At 53.8% G+C, this 18,430-nt stretch overlaps 1 protein-coding gene across 1 annotated transcript; it reads left to right on the forward strand.

Annotated features, from left to right (window-relative positions):
* Positions 1–205: 205 nt before the first annotated feature.
* BMP10 (bone morphogenetic protein 10) lies at positions 206–17,703 on the forward strand. Its single transcript, XM_039912226.1, has 2 exons — positions 206–539; positions 16,775–17,703. The coding sequence occupies exons 1-2, from the start codon at positions 206–208 to the stop codon at positions 17,686–17,688; spliced, it is 1,248 nt and encodes a 415-aa protein (XP_039768160.1). The 3' UTR covers positions 17,689–17,703.
* The last annotated feature ends 727 nt before the right edge of the window (positions 17,704–18,430 follow it).

Here is an 18,430-nt window from a genome sequence, read left to right on the forward strand (position 1 = left end):
GCGCGAGAGGGACCGCGACCATCGAGGGAGCCTCTCCGCCCCGGCCGGCCGCCGCAGAGGGGATAAAGCCGACGGCCCCGACGGTCGCCGAATTCCGCTTGGGAGGCGCCGTCGGGCGACGGATAGACGGAGCCGACGGCTCCCCCCGGCCGACCGTCCAGTCCTCGACCCCCGGAGCGTCGGGTCGGAGGGGGCCGGAGAAGCCATGGGTCCCGGGGCCGTGGGGCTCTGCCTGGCCGTCGGCCTGCTGCTCCGCGCCGGGTCGGCCAGCCCCATCGCCAGCCTGGAGAGCTCCCCGCCGGACGAAGACTCGCCGCTCTTCGACGACGTCTTCTCGGAGCAGGACGGGCTGGATTTCGACTCCCTGCTCCTGGGCGTGAAGAAGGAGCTCCTCAAGGCCCTGAATCTGACGGACCTCCCTCACCCCCGGGCGGCCAAGGTGGAGCCGCCCGAGTACATGCTAGAGCTCTACCGCAAGTTCGCCGCCGACAGGACGTCCAGACCCTCGGCGAACATCGTGCGGAGCTTCAAGGACGAAGGTCAGTCGGGGCCGTCGGAGCTGGGAGTTCGTCCGTTCGGTCCGTCGTACTTACTGAGCGCTCACTGCGTGCGGAGCACTGGACTAAGCGCTTGGAACGGACAGGTCGGCCACGGGTAGGGACCGTCCCCGCCCGGTGACGGGCTCGCGGTCGACACGGGGGATGAGCGTCGGGATGACGGCGGCCGGATTTCACTCGGCCGATCGTGCTCGTCGAGCGCGGACTCCGCGTGGAGCGCTGTACTGAGCGCTTGGGAAGCACGATTGGGCGACAGAGAGAGCAGCGGCGAGGCTTAGCAATAATGATGACGGTGTGTGTTAAGCGCTTACTACGTGCCGAGCACTGTTCTAAGCACTGGGGGAGATACAGGGTCATCAGGTTGTCTTCGTCCCCGTTTTACAGATGAGGTCGCTGAGGCCCAGAGAAGGTCAGGGACTGGCCCAAAGTCACCCAGGTGACAAGTGCCAGATCCGGGATTCGAATCCGTGACCTCTGACTCCCAAGCCCGGGCTTTTCCCACTGAGCCACGCTGCTTCTCGTAATAATAACTACATTCGTTAAGCGCTTACTCTGTGCGGAGCACTGTTCTAAGGGCTGCGGAGGATCCAAGGTGATCAGGTCGTCCCACGTGGGGCTCACAGTCTTCATCCCCATTTTCCAGATGAAGTAACTGAGGCTCCGAGAAGTGAAGCGACTCGCCCAAAGTCCCACAGCCGACGAACGGCTGAGCCGGGATTTGAACCCATGGCTTCTGACCCCGGGCTTGGGAGTCAGAGGTCCTGGGTTCGAATCCCAGCTCTGCCACTTGTCAGCTGGGGGACTGTGGGCGAGTCGCTTCACTTCTCTGTTCTCTGTGCCTCAGTTCCCTCATCTGTAAAATGGGGATTGAGACTGTGAGCCCCACGTGGGACAACCTGATTCCCCTGTGTCTACCCCAGCGCTTAGAACAGTGCTCTGCACATAGTAAGCGCTTAACAGATACCAACATTATTATTCTCTGGGCCTCAGTTCCCTCATCTGGAAAATGGGGATGAAGACTGGGAGCCTCACGTGGGACGACCTGATGACCCTGTATCTCCCCCAGCGCTTACAACGGTGCTCCGCACATAGGAAGCGCTTAACAAATACCGACATTATCCCGGCTGCCCCGCTTGTCGGCTGTGGGACTTTGGGCGAGTCGCTTCACTTCCCTGGGCCTCGGCGACCTCGTCTGGAAAACGGGGCTGAAGACTGTGAGAACCCCCGGGACAACCCGATGACCCCAGCGCTTAGAACAGTGCTCGGCACATAGTAAGCGCTTAACAAATACCAACATCATTATTAGTATTATTAAAGAGACCATCCCTACCCAACAACGGGCTCACGGTCTAGAAGGGGGGAGACGGGCAACAAAGCCAAAGGAGTAGACGGGCATCGATAGCCTCAAAATAAAGAAATAGAATTATAGAGCTACGCGCATCATAAAATAAATAAGAGAAATAGAATTATAGATCTACGCGCATCATTCATAAAATAAATAGAATAGGGAAAATGTGCAAATATGCACAAGTGCTGAGGGGCGGTATTTGGTAAACGCTTACTGTGTGCCGGGCACTGTGTTAAGCGCTGGGATGGGTACACGCAAATGCGGTCGGACACGGTCCCCATCCCCCTCTGACAGATGAGGGAACCGGGGCGCAGAGAAGTGAAGTGACTGGCCCAAGGTCACACAGCAGAAGGGTGGCAGAGCCGGGATTAGAACCCAGATCCTTCTGACCCCCCACCCCGGGTCCGGGATCTGTCCACGGCAACGTGCTGCTGGTGGAAAGAGCCCGGGCCTGTACTGAGCACTTGGGAGAGCACGATCCGACGAAATTGGCCGACGCGTTCCCTGCCCGTAACGAATTTCCAGTCTAGAAGAGGAGACAGGACAGTAATATAAATTGGGAAGCAGCGCGGCTCAGTGGACCGTCAGAGATCGTGGGTTCGAATCCTGGATCTGCCACTTGTCGGCTGGGTGACTGTGGGCAAGTCACTTCACTTCCCTGGGCCTCAGTCCCCTCATCTGGAAAATGGGGATGGAGACTGGGAGCCTCCCGTGGGACAACCCGATGACCCTGTATCTCCCCCCAGCGCTTAGAACGGTGCTCTGCACATAGTAAAAGCTTAACAAATACCAACATTATTATTATTATAAATAAGTAAGATAATTTAAAGATTTGTACATCGTGGCCTACTGGGGAGAGCCCCGACCTGGAACCCAGAGGACCTGAGTTCTAATCCCCGCTCCGCCGCTCGTCTGCTGTGTGACCTGGGGCAAATCACCTCACTTCTTCGTGCCTCGGTTCTCTCATCTGTAAAACGGGGATGGAGACGGGGAGCCTCGCGTGGGGCAGGGACTGTGTCCAATCTGATTAGCCTGTCCCTACCCCGGTGTTTAGTACAGTGCCTGGCACATAGTAAGTACTTAACAAATACCATCGTTATCATTATTATTGTTATTAGAGAATGTCCAGAGGCCGCCAGTGATTGAAACCAAGCGAAAGGTCCCCCCCTCCACCCCCTGAACGGGGCAGGATTAAACCATTTCGCATTTCAGTACGCCAAAGAAATTAAGATCGTTTGACTTTTTTTATTTCGATGGCATTTGTGAAGCGCTTACTCTGTGCCAAGCACTGGTTTAAGCACCGGCATAGATATGAGGTCGTCAGGTTGGACACAGCCCCTGCCCCGCAAGGGTAGATCTGCATTTTGCCGCCTCTTGAGATCTTTAGAGAAGCTGAGCGGCAAGAGCCCGGGCTTGGGAGTCAGAGGTCATGGGTTCTAATCCCGGCCCCCCCACTTGTCAGCTGGGTGACTTTGGGCAGGTCACTTGGCTTCTCTGGGCCTCCGTTCCCTCATCTGTAAAACGGGGCGGAAGACTGGGAGCCCCATGTGGGACGACCTGATGATCTGGTACCTAACCCAGCGCTTAGAACGGTGCTTGGCACGTAGTAAGCGCTTAACAAATCCCCTCATCATCATCTTCTCGAAATAAAAGCCCCTTTGTCCCCAGTTCCCCCTCCCTTCTTCATAGTCTTTGGATCTGAGACCTCTGAGCCCTTCCTCAGCCCCACGGCGCTTACGTCCTTAACCGTCGTTTCTTTTTTCATATTAACGTCTGTCTCCCCTCTAGGCTGGAAAATGCCTATCATTAACTCTGTTTGTTGAACTCTCCCAATAATAATAACTGTGGTACTTGTTAAGCGCTTACTATGTGCCAAGCACTGTTCTAAGCACCCGGGGTAGATACGAATTAATCAGGTTGGACCCAATCCCTGTCCCATGTGGGACTGACAGTCTTCATCTCCATTTTACAGATAGCGGTAACTGAGGCCCAGAGAATAATAATAATGATAAAGATGGTATTTGTTAAGCGCTTACTATGTGCAGAGCCCTGTTCTAAGCACTGGGGGGGATACAAGGTCATCAGGTTGTCCCACACGGGGCTCACTGTCTTCATCCCCATTTTCCAAATGAGGTAACTGAGGCACAGAGAGGGTAAGTGACCTGCCGAAAGTCACACAGCCGACGAGTGGCAGAGCCGGGATTAGAACCCACGACCTTCTGACTCTCATTCATTATTCACTCATTCAATCGTATTTATTGAAAGTTTAATTTGTGCAAAGCACTGTACTAAGTGTTTCGAAAGTACAATTCAGGCCCGGGCTCTCTCCACTCAACCACGCTGCTTCTCCAGGCGCTTAGTATAGTGGTTCGGGGCACGGTCGGCGCTCAGTAAATACCACTGATTGGTAAGAGTTCTTCTCCAGACAGCACAGTTCTGTTCCTAAAGAGGAAAATTAGCTTAATCAAAGCAGGGCCTCAAAACTTAGAAGTTTGGCTCCTGGGCCACTGAACTCACAGATTAGGAGCCAAGTCTGGTTTGGGTTCTGTGAGAAAGGAGAAATTGAACAGAACTGAGCAAGGAGATAATAATAATAATCATAATAATGATGACGGTACTTGTTAAGTGCTTACTATTAGCCAAGCGCTGTTCTAAACGCTGAGCGTGGCTCATAGAGAAGCAGCCTGGCTCGGGGAAAAGAGTCCGGGCTTGGGAGTCCGAGGTCGTGGGTTCTAATCCCGCCTCTGTCACTTGTCAGCTGTGTGACTTTGGGCACGTCACTTCACTTCTCTGGGCCTCAGTGCCTCATCCGGAAATTGGAGATTAATAATAATAATAATAATGTTGGTATTTGTTAAGGGCTAACTATGTGCAGAGCACTGTTCTAAGCGCTGGCGTAGACACAGGGGAATCAGGTTGTCCCAGGTGAGGCTCACGGTCTTCATCCCACAGATTAAGGCTGTGAGTCCCATGTAGGAAAACTTGATGACCTTGTATCTCCCCCAGAGCTTAGAACAGTGCTTGGCATATAGTAAGCGCCTAACAGATGCCATCATCATCATCATCATCATCATCAAGTTAATCAGGTTGGACCCAGTCCCTGTCCCACATGGGGCTCATAGATTTAATCCCCATTTTACAGATGAGGGAACTGAGGCCCTGAGATGGCTTGCGTGGGGGGACAGCAGTTATGCTGAAATTCATCAAAAATAATATAGTAATAATAATGCTATTTGTTAGGCACACACTCTCTGCCAGGCACTGAACTAAGCGCTGGGGCGGATGCAAGCAAATCGGGGTGGACACAGTCCCTGTCCCACGTCGGGCTCACAGTGTCCAACCCCATTTTACAGATGAGGTAACTGAGGCCCACAGAAGTGAAGTGATCTGCCCAAGGTCACACAACAGAGACATGGTGGAGGCGGGATTAGAACCCGTGACCTCCAGACTCCCAGGCCTGGGCTCTACCCACTACGCCTTGCCACAGCACACTCAAGCAAGACGCGGTTTGGATGATCTTGTCGATTTGCTCACATCTGTAACCTTTTTTTTTTGATATGGTATTAGTTAAGTACTTACTATGTGCCAGGCTCTGTAGTAAGCGCTGGGGTAGATAGAATCTAATCAGGTCAGGTCAGACACAGTTCATGCCCCATGTGGAGCTCACAGTCTTCATCCCCATTTTACAGATGAGGGAACTGAGGCACAGAAAAATTGTCAGTCATTCATTCATTCGGTCAGTCAATCTTATTTTTTAAGCCCTTTCGGAGTGTAGAGCAGTGTACTGAGCGCTTGGGAGAGGACAGTATAAGAATATAACAGACACATTCCCTGCCCACAGTGAGCCTACAGTCTAGATCGGGGGGCAGACATGAATAGAAATAAATAAATTGAAGATATGGCCATAAATATCGAGGGGTTGGGGCGAGGGATTATTAAAGGGAGCGAGTCAGGGAGACGCAGAAGGGAGGGGGAGAAGAGGAAAGGGGAGCTTAGTCAGGGAAGGCCTCTTGGAGGAGGTGGGCCTTCGGGAAAGCTTTGAAGCGGGGGAGAGGGATCGTGTGTGGGATTAGAGGAGGGAGGGCGTCCAGGCCGGAGGCGGGACGCGGGCCGGGGTTGGGCGGCGGGCCGGGCGAGCCGGAGGCCCGGGGAGGAGGCGAGCGGCGGCGGAGGAGCGCGGTGTGCGGCCCAGGATGGAGGAGGAGGAGAGGAGGGAGGGGAGGCCGGAGGGGGCCGGGGGATGGACGGCTTAAAGCCGACGGGGACCGGTTTCTGTTCGATGCAGAGGTGGATGGGCCACCACTGGAGTTTTTTGAGGAGGGGGGTGACAGGTCCTCTAAGTTATTATAGAAAAAGGCTGCGGGCAGCAGAGCCAAGTATAGACCGGAGTGGGGAGAGACGGGAGGCCGGGAGGTCGGCGAGGAGGCCGACGCCGTCATCCAGGCCGGAGAGGATGAGGGATTGGATTTTCGTGATAGCAGCTTGGATGGAGAGGAAAGGGGGGATTCTAATGATGTGGTGATGGCGGAACTGACAGGCTTTTAGTGCTGGATTGAACACGCGGGCTGAATGAGAGAGAGGAGTCAAGGTCGACGCCAAGGTTCCGGGCTCGTGAGACGGGAAGGACGGTGGTACCGTCTACAGGGATGGGAAAGTCAGGGGAGGACGGAGTTTGGGACAGCAAGGAGTGCGGCGAGGTTGGGAGGGGGGATGAAGAAAAGGAGCGAGTCGGGGTGACGCAGAAGCGGGGGGAGAAGAGGAAAGGAGGGTGCAGGCAGGGAAGGCCTCCTGGAGGAGGTGGGCAAGGCGAGCCGGAGGCCCGGGGAGGAGGCGAGCGGTGGCGGAGGAGCGCGGTGTGCGGCCTGGGGTGGAGGAAGAGGAGAGGAGGGAGGGGAGGCAGGAGGGGGCCGGGGGATGGAGGGTTTTAGTGACTTGCCCAAGGTCACACAGCAGACAAACAGAGGAGCCGGGGCAAGGCAAAGTAGAAGAAATAGCGAGGCTCAGTGGAAAGCGCCCGGGCTAGGGAGTCAGAGGTCATCGGTTCTAATCCCGACTCCCCCACCGATCAGCTGTGTGACTTCGGGCAAGTCACTTCACTTCTCTGGGCCTCGGTGACCTCATGTGGAAAATGGGATGAAGACCGTGAGCCCCACGGGGGACGACCTGATGACCCTGACTCTTCCCCGCTGCTTAGAACGGTGCTCGGCACATAGTAAGCGCTTAACCAATGCCAACGTCATTATGATCATTATTTCCGCTAATTCTTTTGTATTATACTTTCTCAAGGGCTTAGCACAGTATTCCGCACATAGTAAGCTCTCAATGGACACCACTGATTGACTAATTGATCAATGCGAGCCTGGAAGCTCCTCATAATTACCAGGCAGTCAGTCATTGGCAGTGAAATTTATAATAATAGCAGTGATATTGTCAAGCACTTACGATGGGCCAAGCACTGTGCTGAGCACTGGGGTAGGTACAAGGTAAGCAGGTAAGACATAGTTCCTTCCCACAAGGGGTTTATTGTCCAGAGGGGAGGAAGAACTGGTTTTGAATCCCTGTGTCAAGGATGAAACCCAGAGAAGTGAAGTGACTTGCTCAAGGTCACTCGGCAGATAAGCAGTAGAGCCAGGGTTAGACCCAGCCGTGTGGCCTAGTGGATAAAGCCCGGGCCTGGAAGCCAAAGGACCTGGGTTCTAATCCCACCTCTAACACCTGTCTGCTGTGTGAGCCTTGGGAGAGTCACTTCACCTCTCTGGGCCTCAGTTCCCTCATCTGTAAAATGGGGATGGAGACGGTGAGCCCCATGTGGGGCCGGGCTCCAACCTGATTAGCTTGTAACAATCATAATAATGGTGGTATTTGTTAAGCGCTTACTATGCGCCAAGCACTGTTCTAAGCGCTGGGGTAGGTACTGGATAATCAGGTTGTCCCATATGGGGCTCACACTTTTAATCCCCATTTTCCAGATGAGGTAACTGAGGCTCAGAGAAGTGAAGTGACTGGCCCAAGGTCACACAGCAGACAAGTGGCGGAGGTGGGATTAATAATAATGTTAATAATGTTGGTATTTGTTAAGCGCTTACTATGTGCCGAGCACTGTTCTAAGCGCTGGGGTAGACACAGGGGAATCAGGTTGTCCCACGTGGGGCTCACAGTCTTAATCCCCATTTTACAGATGAGGGAACTGAGGCGCAGAGAAGTGAAGTGACTCGCCCACGGTCACACAGCCGACAAGTGGCAGAGCTGGGATTCGAACTCATGAGCCCTGACTCCAAAGCCCGTGCTCTTTCCACTGAGCCACGCTGCTTCTTTAGAACCCCTGACCTCTGACTCCCAAGCCCGGGCTCTCTCCACTGAGCCGCGCTGCTTCGGTATCCACCCCAGTGCTTAGTACAATGCCCGGCACATAGTAAGCGCTTAACAAATACCATAAAAAACCCCTTTAGACTGTAAACTCGCTGTGGGTAGGGAACGTCTACCAACCCTGTTCTAATGGATCTTTCAAAAGCGCTTAGTACAGTCCTCATGGCAGAGTTAAATAGAGCCCGAGTCTGGGAGTCAGAAGGTCGTGGGTTCCGATCCCGGCTCCGCCACTTGTCTGCGGTGTGACCTTGGGCCAATCACTTCACTTCTCTGGGCCTCAGTCTCCTCATCCGTGAAATGGGGATTGAGACCGTGAGCCCCACGTAGGACAGGGACTGAGTCCAACCCGATTAGCTTGTAACCACCCCAGCGCTCAGTACAGTGCCTGGCACCTAGTAAACACTTAACAAATGCCATTATTATTAACATTATTACCCCGGTGCTTAGTACAATCCCTGGCCCATAGTAAGCACTTAACAAATACCATAAAAAATAACACTTTAGACTATAAGTTCACTGAAGGTAGGGGATGTTTCTCCCAACTGTAATATTGTCCTCTCCCAAGCGCTTAGCATTTATTGCTGAAACGTACTTCCCCAGCGCTTAGTACAGTGCTCTGCACACAGTAAGCGTTCAATAAATACAACTGAATAAATGAATTCAGGGCTCTGCAGATGGTAAGCACTCAATAAATACGATGGATTGATATAAGTCTCCTGACTCCAGGGCCTGGGCTTCATATATTCACTCAGTTGTATTTAGTGAGCGCTTACTGCGTGCTGGGCACTGTACTAAACGCTTGGGAGAGGGCATTACAACAACAGACACATTCCCGGCCCACAGGAAAAGGAAGGAAAAATCGGCAGCGTCCAAGTCACTGGATCCCAGAATTAATTCTGTTCCGGTTTCCGAGCTCTGCCTCGCTTGGCCCGATGCTGACAGAATTTTCCCCGCTGATTCGCTCCCGTGATCGCCTCTGGGAATCTCAACCAGTCCTCGCTCTTCGAAATATATGTTTACTACGTATCAGCGCTTAGAACAGTGCTTGGCGCATAGTAAGCGCTTAGCCAAGGCCATCGTTATTATATATGCCTGCCTACTTGTTTTGCTGTCTGTTTCCCCCACTTCTAGACCGTGAGCCCGTTGTCGGGTCGGGATGGTCTCTCTCTGTGGCCCAATTGGACTTTCCAAGCGCTTAGTACAGTGTTCAGCACACAGTGAGCGCTCAATTAATACGATTGAATGAATATATGTTAATAGCCTGCAGCCCTTTAGACCTCGAGAAGCAGCATGAGCCCGAAGCATCGGCTTCGGGGTCAAAAGAGGCAGAGTTAGAGAAGCAGCGTGACTCAGTGGAAAGACCCCAGGCTTGGGAGTCAGAGGTCATGGATTCTAATCCTGAATCCTCCACTTACCAGCTGGGTGACTTTGGGCAAGTCTCTTTACTTCTCCGGGCCTCAGTTCCCTCCTCTGGAAAATGGGGATGAAGACCGTGTGCCCCACCGGGGACAACCTGATTACCTTGCCTCTCCCCCAGCGCTTAGAACAGTGGTTGGTACATAATAATGATAGTATTTCTTAAGCACTTACTACTATTTATTTGCTATTGTTTTAATGAGATGTTCATCCCCTTGATTCTATTTATTGCTATTGTTCTGGTCTGTCCGTCTCCCCGGATTAGACTGTGAGCCCATCAGAGGGCAGGGACTGCCTCTATCTGTTACCGATTTGTCCATCCCAAGCGCTTAGTACAGTGCTTTGCACATAGTAAGCGCTCAATAAATATTATTGAACGAATGAATGAATACTACGTGCAGAGCACTGTTCTAAAGCCCTGGGGTAGATACAAGGTGATCAGGATGTCCCCCTCGGGGCTCACAGTCTTCATCCCCATTTTCCAGATGAGGTCACTGAGGCCCAGAGAAGTGAAGTGACTGGCCCAAAGTCACACAGCTGACAGGTAGTGGAACCGGGATTAGAACCCACAGCCTCAGGCTCCCAAGCCCGGGCCCCTGCCTCTAAGCCACACTGCTTCTCTCTAAGTGCTCAACACATGCTATCATCATTATTGGTATTATTAAAAGACGTGGGTTCTAATCGCGGCTTCGCCACATTCACTCATTCATTCAGTGATATTTATTGAGCGCTTACTGTGCGCAGAGCACTGTACTAAGCGCTTGGAAAGGACAATTCGATGTCCGCGGGTTGACCTTGGCTAGGTCACTTCACTTCTCGGGGGCCTCGGTTACCTCGTCCGTAAAGGGGGGATGAAGACCGTGGGCCCCATGTGGGACGGGGACTGTGTCCAACCTGATTTGTTTGTATCCTCTCCAGCACTTAGTACAGTGCCTGGAACCTAGTAAGCGCTCAACAAATACCAAAGTTATTATCAGTTATCGATACCTTTAAGGAAAATGGAATTATGTGGATGATTGGTCCTATCGTACTTCTACCGGCGTTTAGTACAGTGCCCTGCACAGAGAAGACTCGGAGTCAGAGGACCGGGGTTCTAACCCAGGTTCTGCCACTTGTCCGCTGTGTGACTTTGGGAAAATCGCTTCACTTCTCTGTGACTCAGTTTCCTCATTTGTAAAATTAGGATTAAGACGAGCCCCGTGTGGGACGGGGATTGGGTCCCGCCTGATTTTTTTGGAACCATCACTGCACTTATCATTATTATTAGTAGTAGTTAGAGCAGTATATTATAAATGATGAGAATCTGTTAAGGGCTCGCTCTGTGTCAACCAGTATTCTTCGAGCTTGGGAGGGAACTGAGGCACAGAGCAGTTAAGTGTCTTGCCTTGAGAAGCAGCCCGGCTTAGTGGAAAGATCGCGGGCTTGGGAGTCAAAAGTCATGGGTTCGAATCCCGGCTCTGCCACTTATCTGCTGTGTGACTTTGGGCAAGTCATTTCACTTCTCTGGGCCTCAGTGACCTCATCTGGAAAATGGGGATAAAGACCGTGAGCCTCACGGGAGACAACCTGATCACCTTGTATCTCCCCCAGCGCTTAGAACGGTGCTTGGCACATAGTAAGCGCTTAACAAATCCCAAAATTATTATTATTATTGCCCAAGGTCACATAGAAGACAAGCGGCAGAGGCAGGATTAGAACCCAGGACCACTGACCCCCAGGCCTGGGCTCTTGACACTAGGCCAGGCTGCTTCTCAGGAGCATCTCTTAATACAGTGCCTGGCACTTAGTAAGCTCTTCACAAGTAGCATTGAAAATAAATAACCATATAAATAAATGCAGAGATGAAATAAATGAATAAATAAATACTACTGACCGATTGATGGACCTCTGGCAGCAAGCTGGGTTATTTGGGGGAAAGAATCATTCCAAAAGAAAAGACGAGTAGGGTGATTTTCAAGTCTGATGGCAAACACCTGCCTCACTGCTCTTCGTATTAATAATAATAATAATAAATTGTGATTTTTGTTAAGCGCTATGTGCCAGGCACTGTTCTAAGCGCTGGGGTAGATCCAAGCAAATGGGGTTGGACACGGTCCCTGTCCCATATGGGGCTCCCGTTCTCCATCCCCATTTGACGGATGAGGGATCTGAGGCCCAGAGAAGTGAAGCGACTCGCCCACGGTCACACAGCTGACAACTGGCATAGGTAGGATTAGAACCCAGGGCCTCCTGACTCCCAGGACCAGGCACGAACCACTAGGCAACGCTCCTTCTCGCTGCCTTCGGACAGAGTCGGTGAAACTTCCTGCCTTTAACTTCCAGACAAATTTGTTGGGTTTTCTACTTCACGCAAGACTCTGATAACTTCCGTCTAGTACGATGAGCGTGTCCCGGGTTCTAATCCCGGCTCCGCCACTCATCTGCTGGGCGACCACGGGGAAGTCACTTCCTTTCTCTGGACCTCAGTGACCTCATCTAGAAAATGGGGATGAAGACTGTGAGCCCCACGTGGGACCACCTGATGACCCTGTATCTCCCCCAGCGCTTAGAGCAGTGCTTGGCACATAGTAAGTGCTTCACAAATCCCAAGATTATTATCATTATTGCCCGAGGTCACACAGAAGACAAGTGGCAGAGCCAGGATTAGAACCCAGGGCCACTGACTCTCCGGCCTGAGCTCTTGAAAATAGGCCAGGCTGCTTCTCAGTAGCACCTTACTACAGTGCCTGGCACTTAGGAAGCTCTTAACAAGTAACATTGAAAATAAATTACCATATAAATGCATGCAGAGATGAAATAGATGAATCCATAAATCTGTAAAATGGGGATTCGATCCTTGTCCTCCTTCCTACTTACTCTGTGAACCTCATGCGGGACCCGATTATCCATCCTGAATCTTCAGCGTGGCTCAGTGGAAAGAGCCCGGGCTTGGGAGTCAGAGGTCATGGGTTCGAATCCCGGCTCTGCCACTTGTCATTCCTTCAATAGTATTTATTGAGCGCTTACTCTGTGCAGAGCACTGGACTAAGCGCTTGGAATGGACAAATCGCTAACAGATAGAGACAGTCCCTGCCCTTTGACGGGTCAGCTGGATGACTGTGGGCAAGTCACTTCACTTCTCTGTGCCTCAGTTCCCTCATCTGTCAAACGGGGATGAAGAGCCTCACGTGGGACAACCTGATGACCCTGTATCTCCCCCAGCGCTTAGAACAGTGCTCAGCACATCGTAAGCGCTTAACAAATACCAACATTATTAGTAGTAGTAGTAAAACGGGGCTGAGCGAGGAGAGATTAGTCAGAGAAGGCTTCCTGGAGGAGACGGGCTTTTCGTAGGCCTTTGAAGGTGGGCGGAGAGCGGGAGTCTGGGGGGGAGACTGAGGCTGACATGAGCGCAAGGGACGGTGAGGAGGTCGGTCAGAGAGGAGCAGTGTGGTCTAGTGGGTAGAGCCTGGGCCTGAGAGTCCAGAGGTCACGGGTTCTTATCCCGGCTCCACCACTTGTCTGCCATGTGACCTTGGGCAAATCACTCCCCTTCTCTGGGCCTCAGTTCCCTCATCTGGAAAATGGGGGTGAAGACCGTGAGCCCCTCGGGGGTCAGGGACGGTGTCCAACCTGATTAGCTTCATCCTACCCCAGCGCTCAGAACGGTGCTCAGTACATAGTAAACACTTAGCAAATACTATCGTCATTATTAATAATAATAATGTTGGTATTTGTTAAGCGCTTACTATGTGCAGAGCACCGTTCTAAGCGCTGGGGGAGATACAGGGTCATCGGGTTATCCCACGTGAGGTTCACAGTTAATCCCCATTTTCCAGATGAGGTCACTGTGGCCCAGAGAAGCGAAGTGACTTCCCCAAAGGCACAGAGCTGACAAGTGGCAGAACCGGGATTCGAACCCATGACCCCTGACTCCTCAACCCGGGCTCTTTCCACTGAGCCACGCTGCTTCTCTATTACAGGAGTGAAGGGTGGGAAGTGGTTTGTCTTGGGACGGGGGTGGGGGGCGGGGGGACACGCATTCATTCATTCATCCATCCGATCGTATTTACTGAGCGCTGACTGTGTGCAGAGCGTTGTACTAAGCGCTAGGAAAGTACAATTCGGCAATAAAGACATTCCTGCCCACAGCGAGTTCACAGTCCAGAGGGGCCAGACAGACATCAATACAAATACAAGAACAAATACAATAAAAATACAAATCTAGGTTGTAAGCCTGTTGGGAGCAGGGATTGTCTCTTTTTATTACTATATTGTATTTTCCAAGCGCTTAGTACAGTCCTCTGCACACAGTAAGCGCTCGATAAATATGATCGAATGAATGAACAGATATCAATATAAAGAGAATTACAGATAGATACATAAGCGCTGTGGGGCGGGGTGGGGGAAGAGCACGTCAGGGAGGGAGTGGGAGATGAGGAAAAGTGGCGCTTAGTCTGGGAAGACCTCTTGGAGGAGGTTTGCCGGTAATAATAATGTTGGTATTTGTTAAGCGCTTACTATGTGCCACGCACTGTTCTAAGCGCTGGGGGAGATACAACGTAATCAGGTTGTCCCACGTGAGGCTCACAATCTTAATCCCCTTTTTACCGATGAGGTAACTGAGGCACCGAGAAGTGAAGTGACTTGCCTAAAGCCACACAGCTGCCGGGTGGTGGAGGCGGGATTAGAACCCATGACCTCTGACTCCTAAACCCGGGCTCTTTCTAATGAGCCACGCTGCTTCTCTGGCCGACTCCCCTGAAATTGTGGGGGCTCACCCGGACCTCAGCGTCTGGGTGAGCCCCCCACCCCCTCTTTTCCCCCCTCATAGAGAAGCAGCGTGGCTCAGTGGAAAGAGCCCGAGCTTGGGAGTCAGAGATCATGGGTTCGAATCCCGGCTCCGCCACGTGTCAGCCGTGTGACTTTGGGCAAGTGACTTCACTTCTCTGGGCCTCTGGGACCTCATCTGTAGAATGGGGATGAAGACTGTGAGCCCCTTGTGGGACAACCTGATTACCTCGTTTCCCCCTCAGCCCTTAGAACAGTGCTCGGCACATAGCAAGTGCTTAACACATGCCATTATTATTATTATTATTATCGTTATTATTCCCACTTTCGTAACAGTCACCACCCCCTAAACGCTTCTGATCCTGAAGGGAAAAACAGGAGTGCAGTGCAATGTCCTATTCCCTTCTGTCTAGACACGGGAGCCCCATACGGGACAGGGACTCTGTCCACACCGGAAGCAGCGTGGCCTAGTGTGTAGATCCCGGGCCTGGGAGTCAGACGGTCATGGGTTCTAATCTTGCCTCCACCACGTCTCTGCTGTGTGACCTTGGGCAAGTCACTTTACTTCTCTGGGCCTCAGTTCCCTCATCTGGAAAATGAGAATGGAGACTGTGAGCCCCATATGGGACAGGGATGGTGTCCAACCTGATTTGCTAGTCTCCACTCCAGCGCTTAGAACAGTCCTGGAACAGAGTAGGTGCTTAATAAATACCATAATTATTAATGATTATTATATCTGTCATGTATTTATTTCTATTCATGTCTGTCTCCCCTTCTAGGCTATAATAATAATAATCATAACAATGAGGGCATTTGTTAAGCGATTACTATATGCCAAGCACTGATCTAAGCGCTGGGGGAGATACAGGGAAATCAGGTTATCTCACGTGAGGCTCACAGTCTTCATCCCCATTTTCCAGATGAGGTCACTGAGGCACAGAGAGGTTAAGTGACTTGCCCAAAGTCAAACAGCTGACAAGTGGCAGAGCCGGGATTAGAACCCACGAGCCCGGACTCCCAAGCCCAGCCTCTTTCCACTGAGCCCCGCTGCTTCTAAGCCACATAAGCTCACTGTGTGCAAGGAATGTGTCTGGTAGTCTGATGGACTACGCCAAGCGCTTAGTACAGTGCTCTGCACACAGAAAGCACTCAATAAATACAACTGATTGGCTGATTGAAGGGGAGAGGAGCAGCGTCTGTTCATTCGGAGCTCTCTCGGCCGTGAACATTCACTTCAGTCATTCGATTTCATTCATTCATTTCACGCATTCATTCATTCATTTAATGAGCGCTTAAAGTGTGCAAAGCACTGTCCTAAATGTTGGTATTTGTTAAGCGCTTACTCCGTGCCGAGCACTGTTCTAAGCGCTGGGGTAGACACAGGGGAATCAGGTTGCCCCACGTGGGGCTCACAGTCTTAATCTCCATTTTACAGATGAGGGAACTGAGGCACTGAGAAGTTAAGTGACTCGCCCAAAGTCACACAGTTGACAAGTGGCCGAGCCGGGATTCGAACCCATGACCTCTGACTCCAAAGCCCGTGCTCCTTCCACTGAGCCACGCTGCTTCTCTAAGCACATGGGAGAGGACACTATAAGAATACACAGATACGTTCCGTGCCTATAACAAGCTTTCCGTCAAGAGGGGGAGAGCCACATTAATAGAGATAAAAAAACATTACAGACACATACGTGAGTGGAACTAGGAGGGCTTGACTACAGTGGGTCAGTCAGTGGTATTTATTGAGCGCTTCGGGTGCGCAGAGCGCTGTAGCGAGCGCTTGGGAGAGTCCCATCGAACGATAGACCCGTTCCCGGCCCAGCAGGAGCTTCCGGTCTAGACAGACATTAATAGAAATAAAAAAGCGTTACAGACATGTGCGCGAGTGGAACTAGGAGGGGTTAACGAAAGTCGGTCCGTCAGTGGTATTTATTGAGCGCTTCGGGTGCGCAGAGCGTTGTAGCGAGCGCTTGGGAGAGTCCCATCGAACGATAGACCCGTTCCCGGCCCAGCAGGAGCTTCCGGTCTAGACAGACATTAATAGAAATAGAAAAGCGTTACAGACATGTGCGCGACTGGAACTAGGAGGGGTGACTAAAGTCGGTCAGTCAGTGGTATTTATTGAGCGCTTCGGGTGCGCAGAGCGTTGTAGCGAGCGCTTGGGAGAGTCCCACCGAACGACAGACACACAAGGAGCTTCCAGTCTGGAGAGCTTAAGGAGAGGGATAGACGGGGGCCGGGGGCGCACGTGTGGGATGGAGGGATGCCTGGAACTCCCAGCCCGCGCCTCAGCACGGTGTCCTCTCCTCCTCCTCAGCCCCGCGGCCCGCGGGAAGCCCCGACGGCCCCCGCCGCTACCCGCTGCTCTTCAACCTGTCCATCCCCCGGCACGAGGAGGTGACCCTGGCCGAGCTCAGGCTTTACGGCCTGGTGGAGCGCGACCGCCGGCCCCCCTCGGCCCCCGCCCGCAAGGTGACCGTCTTCGAGGTGCAGGAGGCCGAGGCCGGGGACCGCAAGCCGGCGGCCCTGGCGGTGGCGGCGGAGCCTTCCGGGACCGGCGGCGGCTGGGAGACCTTCGACGTGACGGAGGCCGTCCGACGGTGGGGCCGCTCCGGGCCCGGGGCCCGCCGCCTGGAGGTCCGCGTGGACGGGGGCCCCCCGGGCCGCGCCGGCGGGGCCCCGGGCCCGGCCGCCGGCCACCGGCCCTTGCTGGTGGTCTTCTCCGACGACCGGGGCGGCGAGCGCAAGGAGGAGCGGGAGGAGCTGGAGGACATGATGGAGCACGAGCGGCTGCTGGACCTGGACGGGGTGGGGCGGGGGGCCTTCCCTCAGGGCCCCGGGGAGGAGGCCCTCCTCCAGATGCGCTCCAACATCATCTACGACTCCACCGCCCGGATCCGCCGCAATGCCAAGGGCAACTACTGCAAGAGGGTGCCCCTCTACGTGGACTTCAAGGAGATCGGCTGGGACTCTTGGATCATCGCTCCCCCGGGCTACGACGCCTTCGAGTGTCGGGGCCACTGCTCCTACCCGCTGGCCGAACACGTCACGCCCACCAAGCACGCCATCATCCAGTCCCTGGTGCACCTCAAGAACCCCCAGAAGGCCTCCAAGGCCTGCTGCGTCCCCACCAAGCTGGACCCCATCTCCATCCTCTACCTGGACAAAGGGGTGGTCACGTACAAGTTCAAGTACGAGGGCATGGCCGTGGCCGAGTGCGGGTGCCGATAGGAGGGGCCTTCCGGGGTGGGGGGACGGGAGGGGGGACGGGACCGGGAAACGCGGCCGTTTCAAGTTCCCAGTTCGGAAGGTGATCCGGGGGGGTGGGAGGGAAGGGGCGCGAAGGAGCAGGGGGCCGGCCGGAGGGACGGACGTTAGGCCGTCCCAAGCGACGGCGGCGTCCCGTGGCTAGGCGAGCTCCCCGGCGGCCGGATCCGTCCGGCCCCGCCGGCCCCGGGGCCCCCGGGCTCTTTCGACCGGCCGGATGGCTGCGCCCTGCCCGGCGGAGAGATCGGCCTTGCCTGGTGGAGGAGTTTGCCCTCGGTGGCAGAGGGATCGGCCCTGACCGGCGGAGAGATCCGCTCCGGTGGCGGAGGCTGCCGTGCTCCTTCCCGGGGTGCCCACGGCCCCGGGGCCTACCTAGGAGCGGGCCGCCCCTCTCGGCACGGCTCCGAGGGCGGCCTGGGTCCGGAGGTCGCTGCCGGAGCTGTGGCGGCCGGTTATGAGGCAGAACCAGCCGCTTCTGCCTCCTTAACCCCCGGCCACGGCCCGGCTTCCTCTCTGGCCTTCCCCTCGGCCTCCTCCCCGCCCTTCTCTGCGGCCCTCACCAGCCCCCTCCCTTGGCCCTGGGTCTGAAACAACCCCCCGACCCTATCACAGCACCCCCCAAACCTCTAGAACACAGACTCGGTGGGCCATAGTCCGCGGCCTGGCCCCCGGAGAATACGGCCTGGGGGTCGTCCATCCCTTCTCT

Source organism: Ornithorhynchus anatinus, chromosome 5 (genome assembly GCF_004115215.2).
Source record: "Ornithorhynchus anatinus isolate Pmale09 chromosome 5, mOrnAna1.pri.v4, whole genome shotgun sequence".
Taxonomy (NCBI): domain Eukaryota; kingdom Metazoa; phylum Chordata; class Mammalia; order Monotremata; family Ornithorhynchidae; genus Ornithorhynchus; species Ornithorhynchus anatinus.